At 43.6% G+C, this 14382-nt stretch overlaps 1 protein-coding gene across 1 annotated transcript in view; it reads left to right on the forward strand.

The window, feature by feature from the left end:
* The window catches only part of LOC129706735 (uncharacterized protein C16orf96-like), a 54217-nt gene that overhangs the window by 20770 nt on the left and 19065 nt on the right, over window positions 1-14382 (forward strand). Inside the window, exons 7-16 of the mRNA XM_055651168.1 lie at window positions 895-980; window positions 2625-2726; window positions 2901-2975; window positions 5892-6056; window positions 7383-7501; window positions 8105-8167; window positions 9765-9854; window positions 12356-12515; window positions 13226-13325; window positions 14223-14309. Coding sequence (XP_055507143.1) covers window positions 895-980; window positions 2625-2726; window positions 2901-2975; window positions 5892-6056; window positions 7383-7501; window positions 8105-8167; window positions 9765-9854; window positions 12356-12515; window positions 13226-13325; window positions 14223-14309 — 1047 coding nt within the window. The remainder of the gene's footprint in view (window positions 1-894; window positions 981-2624; window positions 2727-2900; window positions 2976-5891; window positions 6057-7382; window positions 7502-8104; window positions 8168-9764; window positions 9855-12355; window positions 12516-13225; window positions 13326-14222; window positions 14310-14382) is intronic.

Below are 14382 nucleotides of genomic sequence, written 5' to 3' on the forward strand. Positions count from 1 at the left end.
CCGCACCGACCAGCGATCCCCACACATTAACACTATCCCACACACACTTGGGACAATTGACTTATACCAAGCCAATTTACCTACAAACCTGTACGTCTTTAGAGTGAATGCAATGTTTGGATCCCTGCAATTTGTGGAAGCCTCCAATTGTAGCAAGTTGCTTCGCCTGCTTGTGTGGATGAAAGGAAGTAATTTAAGTCCCCTCTTATCAGAATATGAAGTGTGGAGGAGTTTATAGCAGTGATTAGCCATCTATGAGATTCAATGGTTCAATTATATTTTACCACATGCATCTAGGAACAGTGAAATGCTTTGTTTTGCATACAACCCGGTAAATGAATACAGCAGACCTCACCGAGGCAGCACACAAGAGTTGCCACGTTTCTGGTGCCTAAATGCGGTATAACTCCTTGTGAATGATTCTGAAACTAGGAAGTCTAACATGACCTTAACTTTAATGATGGGGCACCTTGTGAAGACCAGTGCAGTTAATAATCTTGCTGGAATCACAGATCGCCTGTAGCATTATTCTTGACATTAGCTTGACCAGAATTCTGTTTCTAGTTCCGACAAAAAACCCACTGGATAAGCATGGACTTAATTTCCTATCAGGCGAAGAGATATCCAGGATCAGTTTTGTTCTATTCCAGGTGACACCACATATCATTTGCCTCGCACTTTGTATTTCAGCCATGTTAGAATACATTTCTCGGTCTTATTGCCAGAATGAGACATTTAGGTTGAATGAAAAAAGAACAATGCTTTACGGTTATTGGACTTTAAGCATCAATTTTTAAAAAGTAATTACACAATTTTTTTTAACTGATCTATTTTTAAGAGCAGAGCAATGATAGAGCTTGAATGAAATGGTGAGTTATGTCTGTCTCTTTTCAGAAAAGAAAGGTGTTCCTGATGATCTGTTGATGAGATTGGACTTACTCGAGAATGGAGCGCAAATCCAGCAGAATGAAAATAGTCAGGTTATAACATTTTTTTTTAATTTCAAATTTGTATTGACTTGTCAGACATAGTATTGGTATTTGTTTACTATTTTCGCACCGATACAGTGAAAAACATTGTTTTGCGTGCTATCCAGGTAGATCATGCTGTACATGAGTACAGTCAAACTGTACATTAGTGTAGCAGGCAGTGCACAAAGAGAAATATATAGTTGCATCTGCAGAGAAATTGCGGATAATTAAAGAAAAAGTACAAAGGCCATAACAAGATGGATTGGAATATGGGGAATCCATCTTTAAGAGAGAAGAGAATATCAGAGACTTATGTTCATGTGATAAGGGCAGAATTAGGTCATTTGGCCCATCAAGTCGACTACGCCATTCAATCATGGCTGATCTATCTCATCCTCCTTACATTCTCCTGCCTTCTCCCCATAGCCCCTAACACCCGAACTAATCAAGAATCTATCTATCGCTGCCTATATCCAAAGAATATCCATTGACTTGGCCCCCCCGGCCTTCTGTGTCAATGAATTCCACAGGTTCACCACCCTCTTATTAAAAACTGAAGGGTTCAGCAAAGAAAAAAATCTAAACATTATTCAAGGCAGTGAAGAAAGCTAATGGCATGTTGGCCTTCAAAACGAGAGGATTTGAGTAAAGAGGTCCTTCTGCAGTTGTACAGGGCCCTCGTGAGACCACATCTGGGGTAAGCTGGACAAACTAGATGCAGGAAAAATGTTCTCAATGTTGGGGGAGCCCTGAAACAGGGGCCACAGTCTAAGAATAAAGGGGAGGCCATTTAAAACTGAGATGAGAAAAAAACAATTCGCCCAGGTAGTTGTGAATTTGTGGAATTCCCTGCCACAGAAGGCAGTGGAGGCCAATTCACTGAATTAATTTAAAGTTGGATAGAGCTCTTGGGGCTAGCAGAATCAAGGGGTATGGGGAGAAGGCAGGCACAGGTTACTGATTGTGAATGATCAGCCATTATCACAATGAATGGTGGTGCAGCTTGAAGGGCTAAATGGCCCCCTCCTGCACCTATTTTCTATGTTTCTATCTGTGTGTTCAGATATTTTGCATTGTAAATTCATTTTGTCAAAAAGTAATTATTTGTAATTGAAGGCACTAGACTGCATACTTTGTGTACGGTGACAAGAGACCATGCGATCTACTCACTTGGCCAGCAATACAGCCAATATTGCTTAATTGACTGGAAGGTGTTTGGTACCTTTTGAAAGATATGAAATACACACGGCGCGTTTTGTCCAATCCATACAATGTTCAAGCCTCCCATTTATCACTATTCATTTCTCCCTCATATGCTTATGCAGCCTTCTTTTGAACACTAGCAAACTGTTTGCATCAACTAAGCCCTGTGGTAGTTAGTTCCCTTTCAAAGATGTCGATTGTCTTGGGAATCCCCAATTCCCCAGCTGGATGATGTGGAGCTGTCAAAGTCATAAGTGATAGGAGCATAATTCGGCCATTCGGCCCATCAAGCCTACTCCGCCATTCAATCATGACTGATCCATCTCTCCCTCCTAATCCCTACTCTCCTGCCATCTCCTCATAGCCCCTGACACCCGCACTAATCAAGAAAGAGGCCTAATAATGTTTCCTTCTTAATGATGTCTGTGCTTTGCATTTCCATTTCATTAGGATAGAGAATTGTTGGCAGCCCTCAAGAGGAAGTTGGAAGAAATGGAAGAAGATTTTGAAGGCCGCCTTGCTGTGTTGCAGGCTGACCACGATGAGCTCCAGGTGATCATTTTAGTTTGCGTACTGATTTGAAAGAGTAATTGATTTTGTGGTTTGATATGTTCATTGTTTCAAATAAGCAATCGTCTTTTAAAGTTTTAATTTCAAAGGAAATCCTGATGATTTGAATTGATTTTAATAACATATATATTGTAATTTCCAACTGTGCTTATGTAGGGTATTCTTGAAAAGTTGGACCAACTTGAGGAAAAGAAGGTTGACAAAGAGTTTTTGGAAATGGAGATTAACGGGGTAAGGATATTTTATTAAGAAATGATGAGCTGAAGATTTCAAGACAAACCCTATGTGGTTCATGATAGCAATTAGAAGAGGAGAGCAGAGATTAGGAAATAACATTCCATAAAGTTTAGAAACATTTCCAATCCTCTGCCCAGAACATCTGAAAAAGCGTTGCTGTTCTGGAGGGATTTGGATTATCCATATACAAGCAAGGGTTAGAAGAGGGAAGAAATCCTGAAATTAATTCCCACCAACATTGACGTTTCACCAATATCTCTCCTTTTGCAAATGAATCGATGCTCGAGGCCCACCATCAGGTTCATCACTTGAATTATTTAGTTTAGCATTTTTACATTTTCGGTTAGTTGTGATCGGGAGACATTTCAAGAAGGGTTTTGATCAAAAGGCCTGTCCCACTGTACGTGCTAATTCAAGAGTTCTCCCGAGTTTCCCCTGATTCGAACTCAGAGAGTTACGGTAATGGCCGCTCGTAGGTACTCGGGGCTCTCGTGGACATTTTTCAACATGTCGAAATGATGAGCTGAAGATTTCAACAAACATGTTGAAAAATCTTCACGAGTCTTCACGAGTACCTGCCGTTAGCGTTACGAGCCGCTCAGAGACGTCCCCAGCTCCAACGTACCCGCTACGTACATTCTACGTGCTTACCATGAGTTTGATTTATTTTTTAAACTCTTGAATTACCTCGTACAGTGGGACAGACCCTTAAGAGTTGTTTGGTTCACACGGTTACTGATCACATCACATGTAGGACACCTTACCCTTCCACGTCTCCATGTCTCTCCCCTGACTCTCAGTCTGAAGAAGGGTCTCGACCCAAAATGTCACCCGATTCCTTCTCTCCAGAGATACTGCCTGTCCCGCTGAGTTCCTCCAGCATCCTGTGTCTATCTTCGGTGTAGACCAGCATCTGCAGTTCCTTCCTACACATCTGGGAATACAATTGTGTTTTACAATAAGAATACATAGAGGTTGGAATGCCTGTACCTCAGTATCATTGTCATGGTTTCATGGCAACAGCTGTTATGCAAGAGATTCCAAAGATGCAGAGATCACTACAAACAGGCACAGAAGACAAAGCAGATGTGGGGGAGGGTTAGTTTAAATTAGCTTAGAAATACAGAGCAGAAACAGGCCCTTCAGCCCACCAGGTCCGCACTGCCCAGCGATTCCCACATTCTAACACTATCCTACACACAATTTATTATTTTTTATACCAAGTCAATTAACCTACAAACCTATACATCTTTGGCGTGTGGGATGAAAGCAAAGATCTCTGAGAAAAATGATAATAAATAGTTGAACTGGTAACAGATTTCTTTAGATTTTATTTTGCACTTCATAGATACAGTGTGGAAACAGGCCATTTGGCCCTCTGAGTTCATCAGTGATACCCCACCCCATACACTAACACTATCCTGCACACATCAGGGACAATGTACAATTTTTACCGAATCCAAACGACCTACAAATCTGTACATCTTTGGAGCGTGGGAGGAAACCGGAGCACCCGGGGACAACTCACGCGGTCACAGGGCACGTGCAAACTCCAAACAGACAGCACCTGTGTTCAGGATCGACCCAGGTCTCTGGCGCAGTAAGGCAGCTGCTTTACCACTGCGCCACCATGTCGCCTCAATTTCCTTCCTAATTTAATTCACAGATGGTCAATACCTTTAGTGGATCCCACATTTCCCCATCTCCACCCCTTTCTGCTTTCCACAGAGACCGTTCCCTCCGCAACTCCCTGGTCGACTCGTCCCTTGCCACCCAAACCACCCCCTCCCCAGGTACTTTCCCCTGAAGCCGCAGGAGATGCAACAGCACCTGTCCCTTTACCTCCCCCCTCGACTCTGTCCAAGGACCCTGCAGTTTTTTCAGGTGGGGCAGAGGTTCACTTGTACCTCCTCCAACCTCACCTACTGTATCCGCTGTTCCAGGTGTCAACCCCTATATATCCGTGAGACTGGGCACAGGCTCGGCGATCGTTTCGCTGAACACCTATGCTCAGTCTGCCTAAACCTACCTGATCTCCCAGTTGCTCAGCACTTTAATTCCCCCCCCCCCCCCCCCCCCCCCCCCCCCCCCCCCCCCCCCCCCCCAAACTGATCTTTCTGTCCTGGGCTTCCTCCATTGTCAGATGGAGGAGGCCCAGCGCAAATTGGAGGAACAGCACCTCATATTTCGCTTGGGTAACTTACTCCCCAGCAGTATGAACATTGACTTCTCCAACTTCAAGTAGCCCTTGCTTTCTCCGTCTCTCTCCATCCCCACTCCTTTCCCAGTTCTCCCACCAGTCTTACTGTCTCTGACTACATTTTATCTCTATACCGCCCACTCCCCTGATATCGGTCTGACGAAGGGTCTCGATCCGAAACGTCACCCATTCTTTCTCGCCAGAGATTACAGATTACAGATTTCCTTTATTGTCATTCAGACCGAAGTCTGAATGAAATTTCGTGCCTGCAGTCATACATACAATACAATAAAAAACAACAATAAACACATATTAACATCCACCACAGTGAGTCCACCCACCTAGCACCTCCTCACTGTGATGGAGGCAAAAGTCTTAGGGCTGCAGTCTCTTCCCTCCTCTTCTCCCTCTGCACTGAGGCGATACCCCACCGGGCGATGTTAAAAGCAGTCCCGCGGCTCAAACACCACGGCCCGGGGTTGTCGAAGCTGCCGCCCACCAGTCCTGCTAATGCAGCTAACGTGATAATAGATGCTGCCTGTCCCGCTGAGTTACTCCAGCACTTCGATTTAAACAAGCATCTGCAGTTCTTTCCTACACGATACTTTTAGCGTTGTCCTAATGGCTTAATATCGCAACCACTGGTGTTGCTCACCCTCCAATAACAGCCAGGGTTTCCCTACACTAATATTTCCTATCTTTCACTCCAGAAAGCCGACAAAAAGTCATTAGAATCGAAAGTGAGTCGAACGCTTCTTGACGCAACGGCACAGCAATTGAACGCAATGATGCAGGAGCTGTTAAATAAGGTGTGCGCGCAGGAGAAGGACTGGCAGAAGGTGCTGGAGAAACTTCTTTGTGACATGGATTGCAAGGTAACAATATCCAGTATTTTACAATTGTCCATGTATTTCAACGTTAATCTAAGAATCTCATAACTTCAAAAAGTTAATGGCATTTTTTATTAATAAGCTTAGAGTCATAGAGTCATGCAGCGTGGAAGCAGGCCCATCCATCAGCCCAACCTGCCCACGCCGACCAACATGCCCCATCTACACTAGTCCCACCTGCCTGCGTTCGGCCCATATCCCTCCAAACCTGTCCTATCCATGTACCTGTTGAAATGCTTCTTCAATGTTGTGATAATACCTGCCCCAACTACGTCCTCTGGCAGCTTGTTCCATACACCCACCACCCTTTGTGTAAAATAAGCCACCCCTCAGGTTCCTGTTAAATCTTTTCCCCCTTCCTTAAACTAATGTGCTCTGGCTCTCGATTCACCTATTCTGTGCAAAAGTCTCTGCGTTTACCCAATCTATTTGTCTCGTGATTTTGTACACCTCTCATCCTCCTGCGCTCCAGGGAGTAAAATCCTAGCCTGCTCAACCTCTCCTGGTAGCTCAGGCCCTCGAGCCTTGGCTTATAAAATTTTACTTTCATTGGTACAAATTATGATATTCATACTATATTTGATTACTTCAATTTAACCTTGTAACTCTCAGGTTTCCATTAAAATCTTCCCCCTCCTCACTTTAAACCTTTGTCCTCTGATTTTCGATTCCCCGACTCCGGCAAAAGTCTCTGTCCGTTTGCCGATCTATTCTCATGATTTCATGAACTGAAATTATCAAGGTGATGATAGGAATAAGGATTTAATATGCTACAAAGTTGAACGGTAGTCAAAAGCAAGGTACGACCGATATTGGAAATATACAGGAAATACTCAGCAGGTCAGGCAACAGTTGTGGAGTGAGAAACGGATTCAACTTTTAAGAGTAGTGATCTTTGATCAGAATTTTGATCAAAAAATTAGAGATGAAGTAAGAGGTTTAAAGGACACACGGGGGGGGGGGGGGGGGAAGAGCAGAGGGAACAAAAGAAAGGTCTATGGTTGGATGAACAACAGCAAAGATCGAGTGTTAAAAACACTGATGGAGATAACTGAATGAGGGTGGCACATGATATGTGGAATAATTACCTAAAAATTAACTTTTGAGTTCTCATTGCTCGAAGTTTATTAGAGCACATAGAAGTGTTTTCTCAATATATTTTCAAGAAGTTATCCAAATAATTTCCAGCCTTAAAGAGGGGAAGATAGATCAGCTCTGACTGAATGGCGGAGTAGGCTTGATGGGCCGAATGGCCTAATTCTGCTCCTATCACATATGACCTTATGAACTCTCCGTTCATTTAATTTGCAGCTGGATCGAATGGAGTTGGATCCTCTAAAGAAACAGTTGGAGGATCGATGGAAACAGCTGAAAAAACAACTGAGAAACGGCCCGGGATTTGAGGCCGATTCTGCAGCTGGATTCAGAAAGTGAGTGACTAGAATGCAAATGGATAAGTTGTGCATCTTGGAAGTAACCTGACGAGACATTGGTATAAAGTTTCTACAGAATCAGTCAAATCTGTTGTTGTTCCACCAAAATCACGGCAAGGAAAGGCCTCCATATTTCCGCCAAATAATTTTATTAATATGCAAGTTCCCTTAATCAATAGATGGTGCTGGGGCTATTGTTGTTCTCATTTAGAAAAACCACTTAGGTTCTGGAACTGGCAAATATCTGGAGACATTTAAGAGAGGCAGCTGAGGAAGAGTATATTAACGAGCAGCGTTAGTATTTGCAATCGTGGAAACGCAGTTAGTTTGTTACCCTGCTGATTATTATTAAGAAATGAAAATGTTTGAAGACTGACCTTAGAGCTCTGAAAAAAGTCGGAAATATCTTCTGTTTGAACCAGTATCAGCAGTTCCTTCCATCGTTCACCTGTTGCAGACCCTGACGAAGGGTCCCGACCTGAAGCGCCACCCATCCTCATTCACAAATGAATTGAATCTTTGTATTAAAAAATCAATCAATCAGATTATATGAAACCTGACATTGAATATGTGTTTAAATGTTGTATCATCCAATTTCAGGCAGTTGCTGGAGCGATTTAAGTGCCTTTCCTGTGCCAAATCCACAAGGATGATGCCCGGACCGTAAGTAAATACTTTATGTAATATATTAGGTCAATTTCCTATTTACTGACATTATTCTTTACAAAATTGACGGGGTTTAAGAAAAGATCGGATTGCATTATATCATATTAAGGAAATAAGTTTTGAAATAAATAAGCAGTTCTTTTGTCATGAATTAATATTTCTATACACTCTTGGAATGATATTAAGACCTAAAATGTGTGTAGTATTTTCAGAAACACTGAGGGGATGTAATGCACTTCTTTGAACTGACGTTAATTTAAGCTACAAAAGCAATGCTGCTCAACAGTGGATGGGCTCCGAAATAGGCTGGTTCGATCAAATGGTCGGCTTTTATGAGGATGATGCATCCAGTTCTCCCGAATATTTATTCTATCTTCAGTTCATACACAAGTTTATTTGCGAAAGACTTTGCTTGGGGAATCACACTTCTTAAATTTGTTACTGCTTTTTTACAATGGAAATCCCGGGGTCACTGAGTGAGGTTTGAGAACGTTTTCAAGAAAGAGTTAGATTTACCTCTTAGAGCTGACAGAATCGAGGGATATGCAGGAAAAAGCAGGAATGGGGTAATCAGCCGATCATATTGAATGGCGATGCTGGCTCGGAGGGCCGAATGGCCTACTCCTGCACTTATTTTCTATGTGTCTTCTATTCTGGTCTATCCGTGCACTGCTGAACCAAGTACCACTCGTTGTCCATGAACTCGCCTTTACTTATGATAAAGGAGACCATTCGGCCCATTGTGGCTATGCTGGTTTCCACCCAAGGAAATAATTCACATTTATACAACGCCTTTTCATGTGTTGCCAATCAAGTGTAGGAAAAGAAGAATACTTGGTTAAGAGCTGGAGGATCGGTGCACAGTGGCACAGCAGCAGAGTCGCTGCCTTATAGCCCCAGAGTTCCGGGTCCCAGATTTGATCCTGACCACGGGTGCTGTCTTTACGGAGTTTGTACGTACTCCCCGTGACCTGCCTGGGTTTTCTCCGAGATCTGCAGTTTCCTCCAACACTCCGTTGTAGGTTAATTGGCTTTGTGTAAATGTAAATTGTCCCTAATGCGTGCAGATAGTGTTAATGTGCGGGGAACGCTGGTTGGTGCGGACTCGGTGGGCCGAAGGGCCTGTTTCCGCGTTGTACTTCTCATAAAAATAATCAGCTAATAATAATAAACTCAGCGGGATCAGGCAACGTCTGTGAAGGAAATCGATCAACGACATTTTGGGTCAAGGCCTTGAGCCCCTCCAGCACTTGGTCTTCTTGCTCAAGATTCCAGCATCTGCCGTCTCTTAGAAACATAGAAAATAGGTGCAGGAGTAGGCCATTCCGCCCTTCGAGCCTGCACCGCCATTCGATATGATCATGGCTGATCATCCAACTCAGTAGCCCATCCCTGCCTTCTCTCCATACCCCCTGATCCCTTTAGCCACAAGGGCCACATCTAACTCCCTCTTAAATATGGCCAATGAACTGGCCTCAACTGGCCTCAACTACCTTTTGTGGCAGAGAATTCTTGTGAGTCCAGAGAAGAATAATCGATAAGCTTGAAATCAGTTGTGAAATTAGTTTAGCAATTTTCCATCTTTGTCTTTCAGACACCTGATCACAATAGCAGCATCAGCATTGCATCCTAGAATCCGTCCAACCACCGCACCTGAACTGGATTCTCTGAAGCAACAAAGGGGGTATGTATCATCTCCAAGAAGCTGGGTGTAAAATAGCTGTCTGGTGGCTGTTAAGATCCATGATTGAAATGGCTTTAGCCTGAAAACTGTAACGCCCAGGTTCAGGAACAGCTTCTTCCCTACAGCCATCAGGCTATTAAACACTACAACCTCCATTAAGCTCTGAACTACAATAGACTATTATTGTTATTATTGCACTATTATTGTTGTTTGCTTTTTAATATGAACATATGTGTGTGCATGTATATATCAGTGTATGTGTGTGTTAGAGTTGTCAACTTTCTCACTCCCAAATAAGGGACAAAAGGTCAAAGTATGGGACAAGTTCTCGAAGGCAATTCGTTGACCGACTCGGACGTGGCTGGGTGAATGTTGAATTGGCCGGGGCGCTGGACTGCACACAAAGCCCAGCCGGCGGGCCAGCTGAGGAGTTTTGGCCTGGGCCACACGACGTCACGTGCAATGTCCAGCACCCCCATCCAACTCATGAACCGGTGATCGGTGGTGTCGGCGGTAAGCGAAGGTCCGAAGGTCGGACCGACGGAGCCACGGGCGAGGAGCTGCTGCTGCACTATGTCGGGACGGGTGAGGCGGGGCCGGACGCAGCGCTCCGACCTGACAGTCCCCTCGACCCGAATAGTAGCAGTCAAATACGGGACAAGGGCGTATGAGACAAACCAATTTCGCCCAAAATATGGGATACCCCGGTTAATACGGGACAGTTGGCAACCCTAGTGTGTATGTATGTGTGAGTATATGATACAATACGATAGAACTTCTTCTTGCGTTTGAGTCAGCAGAAGTCCGCAGCCATCCGGTTCGACATTCGTAGGTGCCTGCCCGCATGCTCTGGGTTTAACGCCGAGCTGCGCGCTGCTGCTGTCTCTGTTTGTTGTCGTTCGCCTGACTGAGATCAGTTGACAGGGCTCACCACGGGGAGGTCGACAACATGAGCCCCATGATAGAACTTAATTTGTCCCACGAGGGAAATTGCTGCCAACAGTCGTGAAACACAAGATATATGAAACATGAGATTAAAGTGATGAGTGGAAAGGATTAGGGGTGTGCAAACATTGTGGGGGGAGGGGGGAAGGGAGTCGGTCTACCCCACGACCTAAGGGGGACGAGTTGTGCATGTGTACACATAATTCATGCCCCCATACATATGTGTATATGTACACACACACACTGAACTTTTTTCTCATTCATTATATTGTTTGCAAAGTACTATGTTTACATATGCTGTTGTGCTGCCGCAAGTAAGAATATCATTGTTGTATCTGGGACATATGATAATAAAACCCTCTTGACGTAACTCTTGAAATATATTCGGCCTACTTCACAGTACAGGAATTCCGAAACTGTCAGACTGTCTTTGAAATCTCATGGGACTAGCCTAGATGAGGCATGTTGGTCAGCATGGACAAGTTGGGCCGAAGGGCCTGTTTCCCATCTGTATGGCTCTATAATGTCATTATAATCTTTAGACGGTGCACATGCACCTACCCCTCTTCCTTTAAAGTCTGAATTGCAAAGGCTGCCGAATGAGATGCAGTTTGTGATTGACAACATCTCGCATCTCACCAAGCCTTGCCGACTTGTTTCCGATGATTAACATCACTTATTCATTGGGAGGAATGCAATGAATGGGAGAATGTACAGTTTTGGTCTCCAAATCTGAGGAAGGACATTATTGCCATAGAGGGAGTGCAGAGACGGTTCACCAGACTGATTCCTGGAATGTCAGGACTGTCTTATGAAGAAAGACGGGATAGACTTGGTTTATACTCTCTAGAATTTAGGAGATTGAGAGGGGATCTTATAGAAACTTACAAAATTCTTAAGGGGTTGGACAGGCTAGATGCAGGAAGATTGCTCCCGATGTTGGGGAAGTCCAGGACAAGGGGTCACAGCTTAAGGATAAGGGGGAAATCCTTTAAAACCGAGATGAGAAGAACTTTTTTCACACAGAGAGTGGTGAATCTCTGGAACTCTCTGCCACAGAGGGTAGTCGAGGCCAGTTCATTGGCTATATTTAAGAGGGAGTTAGATGTGGCCCTTGTGGCTAAGGGTATCAGAGGGTATGGGGAGAAGGCAGGTACGGGATACTGAGTTGGATGATCAGCCACGATCATATTGAATGGCGGTGCAGGCTCGAAGGGCCGAATGGCCTACTCCGGCACCTAATTTCTATGTTTCTATGTTTCTAACCACGCATGTGCTTGAAATATTGACATATTAAATATTAAGCAAACTGACTGTAGACCCACGCACAAAAAGCTGGCGAAACTCAGCAGCTCAGATGGCAGCTCTGGAGAAAAGGTAAAGGTGATGTTTTGGCTCGAGACCCTTCCTGTCCTTTTTCTCTGGAGATGCTGCCTGACCCGCTGAGTTGCTCCAGCATTTTTGTGTCTTAACTTCGGTTTGAACCAGAATCTGCCGTTCCTTCCGACACACTTTGCAACTAACTGCTGTTTTTTTTCTCTTCTCGGTTTGTTTAGAAGTATGACCAATGATTACTACGAGACCATGGGCAGAAGTTCGATTCGACCTTGTGGTGGCAGTCACACTGTCACGGGCCCGGTCAGCAGGCGGAATGGCCGTGGTATAAATTATCAAACCGTCTACCAGTACGGTGACCCCAGCCCACCATACCGACGGGTAAATCCTCTCACTCATCGCAACAACTGTACTTGCCTTCCACAGGAACACCTAAAAATGCATTTTGCTTAATATATATTTCCTGATGCAGTGAGCAGTTATGACATTGCGTGCAGTTTTGGTCTCCTAATTTGGGGAAGGACGTACTTGCTCTTGAGGGAGTGCAGTGTAGGTTTGCCAGGTTAATTCCCTGGGTTGGCAGGACTGACATATGATGAAAGAATGGATTGACTGGGCTTAATTCACTGGGAATTAGAAGGATGAGAGGCTATCTTATAAAAACATATAAAATTCTCAAGGGATTGGACAAACTAGATGCAGGAACAATGTTCCCAGGGTTGGGGGAGTCCAGAATCAGGGGGTCACAGTTTAAGAATAAGGGGTGGGCCATTAAGGACTGAGATGAGGAAAGACCTTTTCATCCAGAGAGTTGTGAATCTGGGGAATTCTCTGCCGCAGAAGACATTGGGGCTAATGGAATCAAGGGATATAGGGAGAAAGCAGGAATGGGGTACTGATTTTGGATGATTAGCCATGATTGAACGGTGGTGCTGGATCAAAAGGCCGAATGGCCTAATCCTGCACCTATTTTTATGTTTCTATGACACCTGATCAAGTTTTTTTTGTTTTGTTTAGTTTAGAGTTAGTTTACTATTTAGCTAAATATTAATTCTTCAGACATTTTCTTCGCTTGAATGTTCTCCTTTTAGGAAGAGGTTGAGCTTCAAGGCATTGATGGCGTAATGTACAAGGGGCGACTTGATCCCAAGCTTCCGACAATATATCAGATGCAAGATGATGAGCCATTGGGTATAAAAAAAATTCTTGGATATAATACAGTGAAGCAGCTATCTTATTAGTGATGTTAACAGTTTATTGTTTGTTATTCATTTTTCCTCAGTTTCCAATAATTAGCTAGCCCGTCAACGTGAGAGTTTTAACATTTTGACCACATATAGATGTGGGGAAAGAAAGTAGGTCCCTATTTCTGTGCAGCCTTTGGGTCCAATTTCACTTCTTCTTGGTAGTTAATGTTCAGTGAGTAGTCGGCTCCACAGAAATGGAGGACCAAAGTTTCCTATTTTATTCAAGATTAGCTTAGTTTTAGTTTGGAGATACAGCGTTGAAACATGACAAGTGTGCGCCAACCAGCAATGCGTGTACACTGGGACTGTCCTACACACTTAGGGACAATTTACAATCTTTACCCAAGCCGATTAACCTCCAAAACCTGTATGTCTTTGGAGCGTCGGAGGAACTACCTTTCCCTCTCAACTCCATTTTCCTGCCCTGACATCCGTACTAATCAAGAATCTATCAATCGCCACCTTAAAAATATCCATTGACTTGGCCTCCATAGCCTTCTGTGACAATGAATTCCACCAATTCACCAATTTATCCTCATCTCCTCTCTAACGGACCCTACTACTTAATTCCTACTTCTAATTTTTACATTAGTATGTACGTTCTTATTTTTCTTAAAAATAGTACTGTGAGTGACAAATCTTTTGCAAAAAATAACATTTTTTACTTGGTTAAATAGAATACTGCATGAACATAATTGTCCAACTTGTGCTTCCCACAAATAAAGTTTATTACGATGTTCTGCCCCGTTTCTTTGGGTGGGGAGATAGCTTTCTGCTGATTTAGATATTAAATATGTCCAGCAACTTGTTTATTTATCAGCTCATCTTAATTTGTCTGCAGAGAAGAAAATGAGTGGAACGAAACAGCAAGTCGCTCGGCCAGAAGCTCCTCCTGTTTCTCCAAAATGTGTTTACTGCAATCAAACTTGTAAGTAATTCCTTCCGGTTGTTGTGTTGTTTAACTTAATTTTTTAGTTTAGTTTAGAGATACAGCGAGGAAA

The sequence above is a fragment of the Leucoraja erinacea genome, chromosome 20 (genome assembly GCF_028641065.1).
Source record: "Leucoraja erinacea ecotype New England chromosome 20, Leri_hhj_1, whole genome shotgun sequence".
Lineage (NCBI taxonomy): Eukaryota > Metazoa > Chordata > Chondrichthyes > Rajiformes > Rajidae > Leucoraja > Leucoraja erinaceus.